The 16,629-nt window shown below is 38.6% G+C and overlaps 1 protein-coding gene across 1 annotated transcript in view; it reads right to left on the reverse strand.

Moving 5' to 3' along the window:
* The window catches only part of AKAP9 (A-kinase anchoring protein 9), a 59,028-nt gene that overhangs the window by 34,492 nt on the left and 7,907 nt on the right, over nt 1–16,629 (reverse strand). Inside the window, exons 3-10 of the mRNA XM_070728146.1 lie at nt 15,974–16,186; nt 9,480–9,712; nt 7,422–7,541; nt 5,248–5,424; nt 5,018–5,122; nt 2,793–2,945; nt 2,478–2,657; nt 189–1,193 (exon numbers count right to left, since the gene is read on the reverse strand). Of these exons, the coding sequence (XP_070584247.1) occupies nt 189–1,193; nt 2,478–2,657; nt 2,793–2,945; nt 5,018–5,122; nt 5,248–5,424; nt 7,422–7,541; nt 9,480–9,712; nt 15,974–16,186 (2,186 nt within the window). The remainder of the gene's footprint in view (nt 1–188; nt 1,194–2,477; nt 2,658–2,792; nt 2,946–5,017; nt 5,123–5,247; nt 5,425–7,421; nt 7,542–9,479; nt 9,713–15,973; nt 16,187–16,629) is intronic.

The raw sequence follows: 16,629 nt of genomic DNA on the forward strand, positions 1-16,629 counted from the left end.
TAATTAATATTTTTTGAAAAACCGCGTTGCAGCGTTTCGCGCTAATCGAGACCGTGCTAATCGAGGGATCACTTTCCATTCATTTTCAGTTTCTTCATTTTCAACAGTTACAGCCCCACTTCTCCCAAAATAATGTTTTTAGAATAACTGACTCATATTTGAAGAAAACAATTTCAAGCCATACATACCTGAATTTGGGTCTTTTCCTCGAAATGTGACAATTTCTCCTTTTTATGTCTTTGTTCTATTTCTCTTAGCAGTTGTTGAAGCTCAACAAGTCTCTCTTCCTTTTCTTTTGCCTCTTTCTGTACATTTTCCAGTTTTGTTCTTTCTAGTTGCAGGTTATTCTGTGCATCTTCCAGTTGTCTCTGCATGTCTGAAAGTTTCTCTGATAGCTCTCGTAACCTAGTTGTTGCATCTTCCTTACCTATATATTTTGCATTTTCTAATGGAATACATACGGCTTCTTCTTTACCTTCTGAAACTGCAGCTACTAGGGGAGAAAGTTGACTTTGCTCCATAACCACATTCAATTCAGCTTTATGTTGAAGGATTGCAGCAATCTTTTGTTCCTTTTGTTCAATGGTTTCTTCTAGCTCCTTTATTCTTTGTTTGAGCTTGTTTGACACCATTTGGGCTTGGTCTTTGAAATCCTTGAAATGCCCGGTGCACTGGATTAGTTCTAAATCCTTCTCCTCTAGAGCTTTCTTGAGTATTTGTAAATTTATACTTGTTCTAGAAGCATCTTCTTCAATCTTTTTATTTATTTGTGCATGTTGTAGTTGGCACACGGTTATATTTTGTTCAGCTTTTTCTCTAGCTTCTTCAAGTTCTTCTTTCAGTATGTTTAGTTCCTTCTCTAATTTTAATATGTTAATTTGTTTTCCCTCAAGTTCATTCTTGGCAATGCACAACTGCTTAACATGATTTTCCACTTGTATCACTAACTCTTCCTTTTCTGCCAATACAACATCAAGTTGGTGTTTTAAATTATCAACATCATCTTGAGTCAGTGAAAAGTCCAAAGGTCTCTTGTGTTCAATATTTACCATTTCCTGCTGGAGTTTTTCAATTACTTCATTTAGCTGTTCTATTTCTTGTTCACTGTTCTGCTTGACACGTTCTTGATCACTCTTTAAAAATTCTATTTGGGCTTCCAATTCTTTTATGTGCTCATTTTTCTGCTCAACCAACTAAGTAGAATTGAAATAAAAATAAAGAAAAAATATTCTCATTTTTATGTCACTAATCATATACAGTAATACCTCGTCTTACAAACCTAATTGGTTCCCAGGGGAGGTTTGTAAGGCGAAAAGTTCGTAAGACGAAACATTGTTTCCCATAGGAAACAATGTAAAATGAATTAATGCATGCAACGGGGGAAAAAACGCCACCGCCCGGCTGTCACCTTTTGAAACAGCCGGGCGCTTCTCAGCGTTCTTCCAATGCCGAACCTGGAAGTTCGGAAAATGTTCGGGTTTGGGTGGCCACCGAGAAGCCCCACCACCCGGCTGTCGTCTTTTGAAACAGCCAGGGGGCTTCTCGGCGGCCTCCCGAATGCCGAACCTGGAAGTTCGGGTTTGGCGTTCGGGTTCAGGAGGATGCTGAGAAGCCCCCTGGCTGTTTCAAAAGACGACAGCCGGGCGGCGGGGCTTCTTGGCGGCCACCCGAACCCAAACTTTTGCAGAACTTCCGGGTTCGGTGTTCGGGAGGCCGCCGAGAAGCCCCACCACCCGGCTGTCGTCTTTTGAAACAGCCGGGGGGCTTCTCGGTGGCCTCCCAAACGCCGAACCCAGAAGTTTGGCAAAAGTTCGGGTTTGGCATTCGGGTTTGGGAGGACACCGAGAAGCCCCCCGGCTGTTTCAAAAAGCGACAGCCAGGCGGCGGGGCTTCTCGGTGGCGGGTTAGTAAGACAGAAAAAGTTCGTAAGAAGAGGCAAAAAATTACGAAACCCCGGCTTGTATCTCGGGTTGTTTGTATGATGAGGGGTTCGTATCACGAGGTACCACTGTATTTTAAAACTTCTGTATATCAATGCTTTTTATATGAAATTTATAAAAACTTAATCAGAGTCATTCCTTTTTATTTAAATAAGATAAGATAAATATTTCATTCAGATGTAGCCTTTTAATATATTTGGGGGGGTGCTGATCACATTCAGTTAAAAGAAATCTGTTTAATTGTGAGCAAATAAAAGCCACTATGAGAAAATAATTGGCAGGAAAAATAACACAAAGCAACTACTAACAATTAGAATTACCAGAAATTGTGTTAGTTATAAAAGTTATACTATTTCACAAATTGCAAATAAAGAAAGGGATTATATGAAATATTAAATATGTATTACAAAATATCTTTAATAAACATCCATGCATATTCTATTTAGAAGTATAATTATGTGTGTTTTAGTCCCTGTTCTAACATGTTTGTTAGTTGTTTAAAGGGATGGCGTCAGTAAGGATTCCATAAATTATTACCTTATTATCTGTTGTAATTTCCATCTGTTGCTGCAATTTTGAAATTTGTTCATGGAGCTCATGGATTTTCTGTTCCTTTTCTTGTATTATCTCTACATATTTTTCAGGAACTTGATGATGACCCTTTATAGATGTATCTTCAGGATTCTGGCTAGTTTGACCCAATTGTTTCATGTCCTCCTACAGACAAAAAACTGCCACTGTTAAATAGTTAAATACTTCAAGATTTTATACTTTTTCATAATTTTCAGATTTCATAAATTCAGATTATGTTTAAAAAAGGAAAGAAAAACACGATTTATTATCACATAATACCTTAAATAATTTATTTTCTTGTTCAAGTTCTTGTTGCCGTGTTGTAGACTCTTTTAGCTGAATTTGTAACTGCATCTGTAACTGCTGCACTTCTTCATTTTTGTTTTCTAGTTCTTCACGGAACTGTTCTAACTGTTCTTCAAGATTTATGATCTGTATATCCAAAATAAGTGGCAAAGGAATAATTTATTTTATGTAAACAAGAACAATTTTTTAGCAGCACTTGTTTTGAGGAACAAGCCACCATACTAAACATTTTCTTTTAAATACTAAAAAGACAAATGATCCTCAAACCTTCAAGCATAAAATATGATTTATTCATATATCCTCAGCATTACAAAGATGAAAGGGAACATTTGATAATTTAAAAATAGGCAGATAATCCAAGGGTGGAATTAAATGAGAATTTTTAATATAATTTGTGTACATTTTAAGTGTATCTCAGTAAATAACTTGCTATTTTTTTGTTTATACATAATTTAATGCTCTCATTCATCAATAAAGATCTAAATCATTGCCATTTCTGTTATCTAAGAAAATGAAATAGCAAAATCATGTTGATTTATCTTCTGTATGGATTCTTAGCAAAAAACTTCCAATTTAGTTTATATTACCTTATTAATTTAGGAGATTTAGAGACATTTCAAATATTTGTTTAAACGTCAGAATAATTAAAAATATCTTATAATGTGTGTTGAGTATGTTTAAAAGTCAGAATAATTAAAAATATCTTATAATGTGTGTTGAGTATGTAATAATACTCTATCCTAATATTTATGGTGAGCATTAGGGATGCATTTGTTTTAGGGTTGTTTCAGGTGACTAAACAAATAAGATAAAATACATGGACCTACGTATTATTCAAATTCTCTTCTGTTTGAAACTTTCAATTCAGCGTGTATCTCATAGACCTGTGATGGCAAACCTATGGTATGCGTGCCATATGTGACACATGGAGCCATATCGGAGGGCATGTGAAACATTTGCCCTCTTTCAGCTCCAGCACGTGCCAGCTGATTCTTGGCCTTGGGAAAGGCCATTTCATTCTCCGGATATTTCAGGGAAACTTCCCTGAAGCCCCAGAGGCAAAAAAAAATCCTCTAATGGACAAACTGGAAGTTTGGGAAAACACACTTCTGGTTTGCCATTGGGCTGCTCTTTGCTCTCTTGAGGGTTCAGGGAAGCTTTCTGGAGCCCCGGAGTGTGAAAAACCAGCACAATGGGCAAACCGGAATCGCATTTTCCCGAAGTTCCAGTTTCCCCTTTGAGCAATTTTTATCACCTACCAGACTGCAGTAAGGGGGGGTTGCGCATGCGTGGGGGAAGGGTATGGGCACATGCACATATGCTAACACACCCACACACCCTCTTTTGGCACGTGAACTAAAAAAGGTTCGCCATCACTGTCATACACCAACATTTTTTGGATCATGGTATCTCAAATGGTCTAAGTTAAAAGAATGTCTCCAAAATCTGGGGTCCATTTTTCCTGTGAGATTGAAATTTCAAGGATCCTAAGGCAAATTGTAGTGCTCTGCAGCACTTTCTCACCACCCTGCAATGCTGCCAAAATCATGTGTGGTTTCTGATGCGGCTTGCCAGCTTTGCATGAACAAAGCCAATAACAAAGTTGCAAGCAAGCTGGAAGCTGTTCCTCTCCCACATAAGGGCACTGCTTTTATGTCTATCCATGGTAATTTTATTTATCTATTTAGGTAAGGAAATGTTTTTGAAACAATGAATGAATGGGTCATGGGTTATCTAATAGTAAAATAAATGCAGCATTTTTTTTTAACTTAAACATTTGTTTCTATTCCTCTTAATAATTTTCTAAAAATGTAACAAACTTTTTTGAGCACTACAAGAGATCTGCACAAAACCAAGTTTATACAGAACCATGAATTCCTTTGTTCCAAAGGTTCTTTTCCAGAAGGTAAATTGACCTTCTTGAATTTTTTTCTTTAATATGTTTTGCTTATCATCAAAGAAGAATCTTCAGTTCAGTCAGAACTGAAAAAGCTTCTTGGAGGAGAATCGACATGTTTTCAAGGGGAAAAAAACCAAGGAAATTCAGTTGACTTTTGAAAAAACACTTTTGGGACAACCATGACTTGGATAATTGAGAATCTGCATAGATATGAATTCCTTTACACCTCATATGCGGAATTCAATTCAAAGTAGTGAAAGTTCTGAATAATTTTTTAAAAAAATGTTTTTTTAATTACCTCTTTTTCCTTCCTGTCTACAGCTTCTTGCTCAGCCTGTAGCTGTGCTTCTAGAGGCAAGTCCCCCCTTTTAGTGGCAGACCCAAATTTCTTTTTTTCTTCCACCTTTAAAGTAAGTATATTTAACTATCACTTCTTTAAGTCACATTTCTTACATTATTATAAAGCAAGTTACATTGATAACAACACTGCATAAATAATTATAAATGAAACAGACTACTGAAAAATACCTTTTGTATACTGTCTGCACTGATCATTAAAGCTTGTTCCAGTTCTTGGATTCTACATTCTAATTTCTCAATTTCTTCATTCCTTTCTTGCACATCTCTCTGAAGTTGCTCCTTAGAGAGCAAAAGCTCACTGCATTTATCTGTTTTCTCCTGAAGATTATTTGTTAACTGTTCAACCTGGCGGCAGATCAGAAGAAATCCATTCTAATACAGGCTATAATTCAAATTTAAATTTTAGCTATAAATTATGGTAAGTTAAAATTGTATGAAATAGGAAAAGAGAAGGATGTACAAAGGATGTATTAAAAAAACTTAAAATGTCTGGAGAAAATCATAAGCAACCAAAATCAAATAAATAATTCCAAAGAGTGGGGACCACTGCAGAAAAGACTCTTCTCCTGGACCACATGTAGCCACAATTACATGGCTGATGGTATCCATAGTAGGCTCTTACTGCTGGGTAAATGAGGCAGGCTGATCCTATTGGGGAAAGATGGTTGCTCAGAGATTCTGGACCAGCGCCATAAAGGGCTTTAAAAGAAATAACCAATATATAATCTAAGGTTAGATGATCAATACCCATCTAAAAGTAAACTCTGGAATTCTTAATATCGTGGCATAGAGTTTTAGATATTATTTCAGCCAAGCATTATACCGGCATTACAAACATATCCACAGGCATACACAAACATGAAAACATAGAGCTCTGCTAATTGTGAATATTCTATATTCAAGTTATAATTTTGGATGTTATAAGTCCTTCTATGCTCAAGTTATAATATAACTATTCTGAACTATACCTATTGGAATTTATGGCCTTTAGGCTACATTGTATGTGTGTGTTTTTGTGTGTGTGTGTGCATCCTTGACTTATGATCATTCTTATTCAGCAACTCTGCAAAGTTACAATAAAGCTCAAAAAATAGATAGGCAACCCATATTTGAAGTTTTGGCAAAATGATCAAAAGTGCTTGATAGTCTGACTGCAATTACAAATGTGGTGGCATTTTAACTGCCTATCTTCCCCATCTCTGCCTTTTTGGTCATCCTGGACCATAGCTAGAAGCAATACCAAACCATCTGGCTCTGGGGCCCATTTTCAAACCCCAGGAAGCTACTACTACACAATCCAAAATAAACAAATCCATCAAACATTAGCAAGCCTTGTTGTCTTCTCTTCCAGTTCCTTGCAATAATTTCTTACCCAGTTTTTGCAGCCAGCTACCCCTGCTGAAAAGACCTCACTGCCTTATCTTTGGACCTGTGGCTACCATCCTACCTAAGGCACACCAATTTCTCTACCGAGCACTCATCTGGGTCTCCAGCCCACCTGAGCACTGTGGCACCAAGCTGCAGTACCCATGAATACCAGTAAGAACCAGCAAGCTTTAATTTACCTATCTACCTTCTCTCCCAGTTGCCTACACCAATCTTTGCATTTTTCACACCCAGCCGTTGCAGCCAGAACAAAAGCACTTCCTTGTCTCCTTTGGAACCCAGTTTCTTTGGTGATTGTTTCCCACATGTGGCTCCCTCATTCTTTGGAAAGCTGTGCTGCTTTTGGAAGATGTGAGAAGTTGGAAGCAATCCCTTACCTTGCTGAAGTTCAGGACAGGGAAGGAACAAAGCTGCAATGGTTTGTCTCGGGATGGATACTTGCTTAACGGTCTAGGTTAATTTTTGCTTAACGATTGTAATGGGAGTACTGGGCTTGCCATCCTAAGTTGCTGTGGTCACACAACATCTCACAATTACAATTATTGTGTTACTTAGCGATGAATATTCTCATGTCGATGTGGCTGTAAGCTAAGAACTACCTGCTTGTAAGAATTCTAAGGATTTGAGGGGGTTCTTTTGGGAAAAGTAGAAACTGGCAACAAACAGACTATTACCCTCCATTCCTCTGTGTTTCCCCAGGAAGATTTTTCTTTAAAAAATAAATAATTTACCTCCTACATTACCACATAGCGCTGGTCTATACATTCATTGCAATACTTGTGTTTTACCATAGTTTGTAAATCTTATTTTACCATAAAAATTACTGTAAAAAGTGGATGAAAAACAGAATAGCACTTGTCTTTAAATTCAAACATATGTATATACCCATAGGATTCTGTACAGTGTCGCCATTAATTCTCAAAAAGCCATATTAGCTTTTATCCCCTTTATCTTACCTCTCTACTTTGATGTTCACTGACTGGTTGAAATCTTTGAGGAATTTTAAGCTGTTGCTCAAGCTTTTGTATTTCTTGCTGGAAAACATCTCTCTCATGCTCCCTATCAATTGCCTGTTCCTGAAATGTAAGCCATTATATAGATATGTAGATATATTTATATTTTAATGGGAAATACCAAAATGTAATGCACAATACAGATAGTGCTCAACCCTGTGACCATTTGTTCAGTGACTATTCAAAGTTACAATGGTATTGAATGAATTGGGGTTATGACTGGCTGTCCCAGTATTTCCATGGACATGTTATCATAATCTGGATATTTGGCAATCAGTTACACTTACTACCTGTTTACAAATGATCATGAAGATAACATGATTGCCATTTGCTAGCTTTCCTCTGGCTTCTGCAGCCAATGGCGAAACTGGCAGGATAACAATCTGGCAGGGCGACAACTCACTAGGATAAGTCTCCTTGATTCATACATCTCTGCTGTCATGTTGCACTAGCCATTCACACACCCACACAACCTCCCTAATCCTCTTTTGCACCCCCCTGCAACCTCCCTGACCCATGCTGTAACCACACCCAACCTCCTTGTCTGGAGTCACTTTTGTGCACCCCTTCACATCCTCCCACCTCTTGTGCAGCTACGACTGCATGGCAGTTCTTGTTTGTTTCCTACAACTTCTCATTTTGCCTGCACAACACTTCACTCCCTCCCCACCTGGCAACAACCACTTTCCTGCCTGCCAGATTGGGACTTACAACTTCCTGCTGGCTTCTCATCAGATTTAGGTTGTTAGAAGTTGGTAGAAAGTTGCTTGATATTGATTGTGCATCTGGGATTGCAAAGACTGCTGTTGCTTAGTGGTCCCAACTGCTGTTGTTAATCAAGGATTACTTGTATTTTTGTTTTCAATTTGTTACAAAATATAATAGAAAAACACTGCGATGTCTTTAAACAATATTAAGCTGTATCCGTAAAACCTCAGTAATTATTTGTGAAAATTTAGAGCATGACAAGAATTTAGTGTGTGTGTGTATGTGTATTGCTAGCCTTTTGGAACATGGACCCCTTTCTGTACATTTACATACAACATTACACAACATAGACAAGCAATACATAAAATAACAGCATCCAATTTTTCAGATCTTTTGCAATATAAAGGTTATTATAGTGTTATATGTGATCTTTGATGGTAATCAGCTTGTTTGTGTTATTCATTAGAAACAAAATCCAAGGAGATTCTCAGCAAATATATAAAATCAATGACCATTTTAGCATAAAATTATGCTATTTGTTATGTCACAAAGATTGTAATTAATTTTACAAACTTTTTTTCCAAGCCTTTTAAATAGGCTGGAAAAGCTAGAGAAGTCCAATTCTACTGGAAATGCTTTAACATTGTTTCAGATTATCAGAAAACTCTACTCCTGAATGAAGGCTTTTTAAAAGTTTGCGCTGAGATTGGTTCAAAACAAAACCATTGTTTATAAGAATAGGGTTTACAATGATAACCTTGTATATATATTAAATTTATTATATTTTAAATAGGAAAACATAGCCATCTTATTTTTTAAAAATTTTTACAATAATTTTATAATCTGCCTACCACGCATTCATCTGGCTAGTCTTTAGTTTGGTCAGCTTTAGCACATTGGTATGATGGTTTTGAGCACCAGTGCTTGCTTTTTATCCTCTGTTTGGGGATAAAAAAATGTTTATAAAACACTTCACTTCTTTCTCTCTTTAGAGAGAGAAACAATGAGAAAAGCAGACAAAGGGAAGATGGCTTAGCTAGCAAAGCACAGCAGATTGCTTCATTCGTTAGTACCTCGTTAGGGCTGAAAAAAAGCTTAGTAAAAGCTACATTTGGAGTATAAGGTGTACCCAAATTTTCAGCCTCTTTTAGGGGGAAAAGGTGCATCTTATACTCTAAAAATACGGCATGTATGACATAAGCGTTTTAATACATTGTTCTAATTGGGGTTTTGTTGAATTTTGTTTTTATTCTGTTTAAATGATGCATGGATTGAGCTCATTATTTTACTTACATCTAGAAATTTCTTTGTTTTCTCAAGATGTTTCTCTAGGGCTTGGTTTTGCTGCCTTAGATCCATTAGCTCTGCATTTTTTTCTTGCTCTAGCTCCAAAAACTGGTTGACCTGCTCCTCTATATCAGTTTCCAAGGCCTTCACCTGCTTTTGAAGGTAATTGTATTCTTTTTCAGACTGTCGCTGCACTTCTATTTTTTCTTTCATTAACTTTTCTGTCTCCGCCAGCAACTCTGTTTAATAAAACATAACCTGTTATGTATTGATAGTTAATATTGTTCTATAAAATAAAGTCACTCCCAAGTATGCTACAGCATAATAAAGGATGAAAATAACTTTGGGTTTCATCAAAATTATTCTCAATAAACAGAAGTAATAATAATGTCGCATGGTTTAACTTTCCTGATAGAATTATTCTATGGTTATACATTTATTTTCATTAATACTGCAGAAAATGTACAACGGCATTAAAACCCAACAGTCTTCTCATCCTGTAGGGTTGTTCCAATTGAAAATAAATATTCCCACAAATGACACATACAACATTTTGATGTAAAATAATATAGACCTTCACCTGGTGAGTTATAGGAAGAAAAAAACCTCCAGATATTTCTTACCTTCACTTGGAATTTTCAATCAGTTTACTTCCTCCCTCCAATTTTTAAAAGAAACTTTTAAAAGACAAATGAAAAGAACTAAAGAATTTAGGGATATATGGCAAGTGAGCTAAGGCTGCAGATATACATTCCATACTGCTCCAATAACACTGGAATTTTAATATGATTTTGGATATTATATTACTTTTATCCAAAATACAGGTAATTCTCATACCCGAACAACCTCTTGGGAATTGTACTAATAGTGGCAAGAAGCATCCTGTGATTTTTTTAAAAAAAATACATGACCTGAAGCTTCATATGCTACTGTGCAGCATATGAATCTTCACATGCCAAAATAATTCTTAATTTACTGAGGTAACATCAAAGGGGCACCACAATGCATACATTACTTAATGTTATATATATATATAATAAGAAATAATGCAAAAATAATTTATTTATTTTTAATTGGTGTACATGCTATAATCACAAATCATTTCCTGATTGAGAAATATTAAAAATAGATTTTTAGATTTAAGTCTTTGCCAAATGAATAAAAAAACAATCACCAGATAATGGTCTTTTGGTGGGGTTTGTTTGCATCTTTTTGTGTAAATTTTTGTACCCATCATCTTACATCATACTTACTTCCTCAAATTGTATCACACATGAAGGCTGAGTTTTATTTGACAAAGATCTCTATTTTCAGGTTATTATATGAATGCAAAAATTATTAGCTGATTAAGATGATGGTTATTGAAGTAATCTGCATTTTAAAAATATTAATATAGAATACTATATAATTATGAGTAGTTGTTATTCAAAATAAAGCTATGAACATGAAACACAGTATTAAAGCAGCAGGCCAGTAAAGTTAATGTCAGTAAGCTGAAAGCCCAAAGAGAGACCATGATTAACAAGTGTCAGTAGTTGTTAAATCTTCCACCCAACGAAAGATTTGCCATGCAATATACAAACACACCTGCTTGGGAAGCTGCATCGACTGCAGCATCTACTATGCCTAGGAGAACAGAAAAAAAAACAAGAAGCAAAGTAATTCACATGCCATCTATAGCTTTCTCAAGCTGAAATATTATATGAGAAAAATGAAGCTGAAGACAGAATATAGAGTTCAGTAAAATGTCCAATGAATTAAAACAAAATGTAATTTATTTATTAAACATAACTGTTAGATTTTTCCACCTTGTTTCCACTCATTTGTCTTTATTCACATACTTTTATTATACATTATTATTTTATTATACTGCTGAATTAAAAAGTGTCATACTTTCCTGCCATTTTTGTTATTTTCTCTGTTATAAATATATAGACCTTTATTATAGTCAAAGACCATCAATATAATAATGATTTTTTAAAAAAACAAAAACCCCCAGAAAAACAGAACATCCATGAAACAATTCAGATTCTTAGAATCTAGACATTTTAGTATCTCTTTGATCCTAGTAGCAGATTCTTGAGTGATAAATGTATCTTCTCTGCTGTTCTATATCTATTCAATGTATCTTTCATACCTCTTCAATCCTTTATGCCTCTCATCTTTATCCTTCCAACCTGCACATACTTAACATACTCATTTTATATTTTGCCATTCTGGATAACATGACCACCATCCTATCTCTCGGAAACCATGTCTGCTGCCAATCTTCCTTCTTCCTAGTGCTTAACAACTCTCCCCTCAGGAAGTTTTTCCAAAACATGCATGCTCTGAACAAAGTATGTGTGCTGCACTTCAGGCAGAGACTACCTAAGTGCCTAATCCATGCAGAGAATGCTCCATGAAAAAGAGTGTTGGCTTACCTGAACACATATTCTCAGTTGGTTGTGCAATAGCCCAGGAATGGGTTGCTACAATCTGATTTGCCTAGTTTCCGAGTCTATGTTTTTTCGCCACTCCTCTTTGCCCCTCTGCACATGCCCCAGTTTTTGACGAAGTGATGGCTGAAAAGGAGACTTACCCACAATGTTGGAAACATGGTGGTTCTAGATCCCATGAATATTCTATAGGGCGGAGCTGGACTATTTCACAACCAACTGAGAATAGCTTTTCAGGTGAGCTAATTATGCCCTTTCTCCAGTATAGGTTGCAAAATAGTCCAGGAATGGGATATATCAAAGCCTGGTATCTATAACTGTGGGTAGCCATTGGGACTGCAGCCCCTAAGGATAAATGGACCTGCTGTAAAACTCTCCTCCCAAAGGAAGCCTCCGTCGAGGTGAAGACATCCAACCTGTAATGTCTAATGATAGGGGAGGGGGTGATCCAAGAGACTGCCCTGCAGATATCTTCAAGAGAGTCTTGCATGGCCCATGCAGCAGTGGTAGCTGCCCTTCTTGAGGAATGTGTGGTGAGGCATCTGGAAGCTGGGAGAGACAGTGCTTGATAAGCTTCAGTGATGCATACTTTGATCCAATGACCAATAATCAAGGATGACACCTTAGTGCCCATAGAAGAGGGTTGGAAAGAGACAAAGAAAGCCTGCGATTTCCTGGTGAGTGCTGTCCATTTGATATAAAATTTTAAAGCCCAGGTTAGGTTATGTTCTCTCCAAGGCATGAGAAGACCCAGGGCAGAAGCTCACTAGAACTAACTCCTGGATCCTATGGAAATAGGAGTTGAACTTGGGAATGAAGGAGGAGCCAAGTCTTAGAGTTACCTTATTCTGATGGAAGATGCAGATGTCAGCTCTGTCGGGTAAGCTGCTCAATTCAGAAATATGCCAGGCAGATGTTATAGGGACCAGGAATGCCACCTTGAGTGTCATATACCTAACACTGATAGTCCATAGGAGCTAAAAGGGAGGCTCTGTCAAAGCTCCCAGATAGGGTATCCGTGGATCAGTGGGGGATGCAGGTTGCTGGCACCATTAAGAAAGACTTGAATGTTGTCGTGACAGAGGGGTCTTCTTGCCACAGGCCAGTACTGTAGACAATGCTGCAACCTGCCATCGCAAAGTGCCATGAACTAGGCTTCTATCCAGGCCATCCTGGAGAATATCTAGAACCTGTGAAACAGAGGCTGAGACAGGGTCAATGCAGATCAGTCTGCACCATCTGACAAAGGTTGCCCAAGTGCCCAACTGCCCGATTAAGCAGTTCCACCCCAGACGCCTGATGGACCCAGAGGGCTTTCAGAGGTCGCTTGGGGTTATTCCAGATGCACTTGTCCACAGGTTGGCGGAGTCTCTTGCTGACACTTGGAACAAGGCTGCAGCGGAGGCTCTTGATCGGATTGTGCCGTTGCGACCACTCTGTGGCACTAGACCCTGTAGAGCTCCATGGTTCAACGAGGAGCTCCGGGAGTTGAAACGCCAGAAGAGACATCTAGAGAAGCGATGGAGGAAGAGTAAGTCCGAATCCGATCGAATACTTGTAAGAGCTCATATTAAGACTTACAAAGTGGCACTCAAGGCGGCAAGATGCACGTATCATGCCGCCTTGATTGCATCAGCGGAATCCCGCCCGGCCTCTCTGTTTAGGGTGACCCACTCCCTTCTTAACCAGGGGGGAGTTGGGGAGCCCTTACAGACTAGTGCCGAGGATTTTAACACGTTTTTCGCTGATAAAATCGCTCGGATCCGGGTGGACCTCGACTCCAATTGGATAACAGAGTCAACTGACAACGAGTCAGTTGAGGTGACTGGGGCCTGTACTTGTCCACCTGTCTGGGAAGAGTTTGATCTGGTGACACCTGATGAAGTGGACAAGGCCATTGGAGCTGTGAGTTCCGCCACCTGCTTACTGGATCCGTGTCCCTCCTGGCTGGCCTCGGCCAGCAGGGAGGTAACACGGAGCTGGGTCCAGGAGATTGTCATTGCTTCTTTGGGGAGGGGGTGCTTTCCGGATCCCTACAAGGAGGCACTTGTGTGCCCCCTCCTCAAGAAGCCTTCCCTGGACCCAGCCATTCTTAACAACTATCGCCCAGTCTCCAACCTTCCCTTTATGGGGAAGGTTGTTGAGAAAGTGGTGGCGCTCCAGCTCCAGCGGTCCTTGGAAGAAGCCAATTATCTAGGCCCTCAGCAGTCAGGATTCAGGCCCAGCTACAGCACAGAAACTGCTTTGGTTGCGTTGATGGATGATCTCTGGTGGGCCCGGGACAGGGGTTTATCCTGTTTATGTGCTTCTTGACCTCTCAGCGGTTTTTGATACCATCGACCATGGTATCCTTCTGTGCCGGCTGGAGGGGTTGGGAGTGGGAGGCACTCTTCTTCAGTGGTTATCCTCCTACCTCTCTGGTCGGTCGCAGTTGGTGTTAGTGGGGGGGACAGAGGTCGACTTCTAGGTTACTGCCTTGTGGGGTGCCTCAGGGGTCGGTCCTCTTCCCCCTGCTATTCAATATCTACATGAAACCTCTGGGTGAGATCATCCAGGGGCATGGGGTGAGGTATCATCAGTACGCTGATGATACCCAGCTGTACATCTCCACCCCTGGTCCAGTCAGTGAAGCAGTGGAAGTGATGTGCTGGTGTCTCCAAATGGCAGCCACTTCAAGGGGCTTAGACAATCCTTAACAAGCGGCTTCACTGGCTGTCAAATACAAAATCTCCATTGGAAGGGAAGCCAGGGAAAAGCAACTGTCACTAAGTAGAAGGGTGCCTCACTTAGTGCCTACGTGCGCCCAATTCCGAATCTAGGACCAGGGAATTTTCAGAGATCCCCCAGGAACTCATATAATAATTAGACATGAATGGGCATGGGAAATATTTATCTTTACCTTTAACATAACACAATTAACAGGATTTCATTTCACTGTAAAGTGTATTAAATATGATATTGGATACTGTTTTTATTGTGTTATGAGCTGCTCCGAGTCCTCGGAGAGGGGCGGCATACAAATCAAATCAAATCAAATTAAATCAAATAATCAATCAATCAATCAATCAATAAAATGAAATAGTGTCAGCGGAGTTGCCATCAAAGCAATGGGGCCACACTGCGGAAGAAAAGCCTCCTTCAAACTTCAAACTTGAATGCTTGTAAAATGCCCACAGAGGCTTAAACAATTGAGCAGCTGGAAGAAAGGTTATGGCCTTAGAGTAAGCTAGCTGCTGGATCCCAGAGGCTAGAATCAGCGGAACAGTGGGAACAAGCTAACTGCTGCTGAACGTCCGAAGGGCTTGTCAGATTTTTTCATTGATAATATTAAGTTGGAATTGCCGAATTGAAAAGAATAAACTTGAATCCAGATGTCCAGATGTCCAGGAATGGTTTTGCCAGAGACGAAACTGTAAAGATGACTGTTTCAGATCTGACTGAGTCGGAAACGGGGGCATGCGCAGAGAGACAACATAGGCTCAGTAACTGGGAAAATCAGACTGTGGCAACCTATTCTTGGACTATTTTGCAACCATACTGGAGAATAATACTTTGCATCTCCATAAACCATTTTGACTTATTTTTCAACAGAATATACATTTTTAAAAATCAGTTCAATCCATGCATCTAATTCATTAGTTAGATGCCTTTAAATTGGATGAGACCCTGTTAACGTTATGAGAAATGAGTGTCATTTCTAAATGTGCTTGATGCCCCAGTTCAATTTTAAAAGGAGAATAATTCCTTTCTCAGTTCTGCTGATAAAAGCAATCATATTTATTAAAGAACTGCACTAAATATTTATAAATATAAAATGAGTATGTTATTAATGCCCTTCCATCAAAGCAAACTACAAATTATATAAAAACAGTTGCAAAATTGAGTAAATGATTCTTTGTTCCCAATAAATGCTGCCTAAAAATGCCTGGATCTGGGAATTCCTCTTCATGTCTCCCCTTGCATCTCATTGACTATATCCTGGAAATCTTTTGAAATGCTAAATCAAAAGGCTTAGGATCACCTATTACACATCTATGAAGTCTATTAGATAAAAATACATACGTTGTTCTATGGGTCCTGCGTCAGCTTTCATAGCATCTTTTTGTCTGAAGAGCAATTCTTTCTCCTCTTGAAGGTGTTGTCTCTCAGCCTCTAGTTCCTGTAATTTGTTACCTGTACGAAGTAGCTCTTGTTCAAGATGCTCTATTACCTCTATCTTTTCCTGGATTTGTTTTTCCATAAGTGATTTTTCATCTGCATAACCATCAATAAGATCTATGGAAAAAGAGAGATTTCCAAATCAAGCATTGTAAAATATTCCAAAATCTTCTAAAATGATATGAATAGCATGGCATAGCACAGTGTTTCCCAACCTTTTTTGAGCCGCGGCACATTATTCACATTTTCAAAATCCTGGGGAACACTGAATGGGGTGGGGGGTGGGGGAGTGGCTAAAGAAAAGTTTTGATCAAAAAAAAATCTTCCTCCATTTCGCTCTATTTCTCCCTCACTCTTACTCTCTCTTACTTCCATCCCTTCTTTCTCTTTCTCCATCCCTCTTTCTTTCTTCCTCTCTCTTTTGCTCTCTTCCTCTCTCCCTCCTTCCCTCCCTATATGTCTTTCTCTCTCCCTTGCTCTCTCTGCCTCTCTTGCTATCTCTCTTTCATTCTCTCTCTTTTTCTCTCTCTTTCTCTCTCTTGCTATCTCTTTCTCTCTCT

Source organism: Erythrolamprus reginae, chromosome Z (genome assembly GCF_031021105.1).
Source record: "Erythrolamprus reginae isolate rEryReg1 chromosome Z, rEryReg1.hap1, whole genome shotgun sequence".
NCBI classification, from domain to species: Eukaryota; Metazoa; Chordata; class Lepidosauria; order Squamata; family Dipsadidae; genus Erythrolamprus; species Erythrolamprus reginae.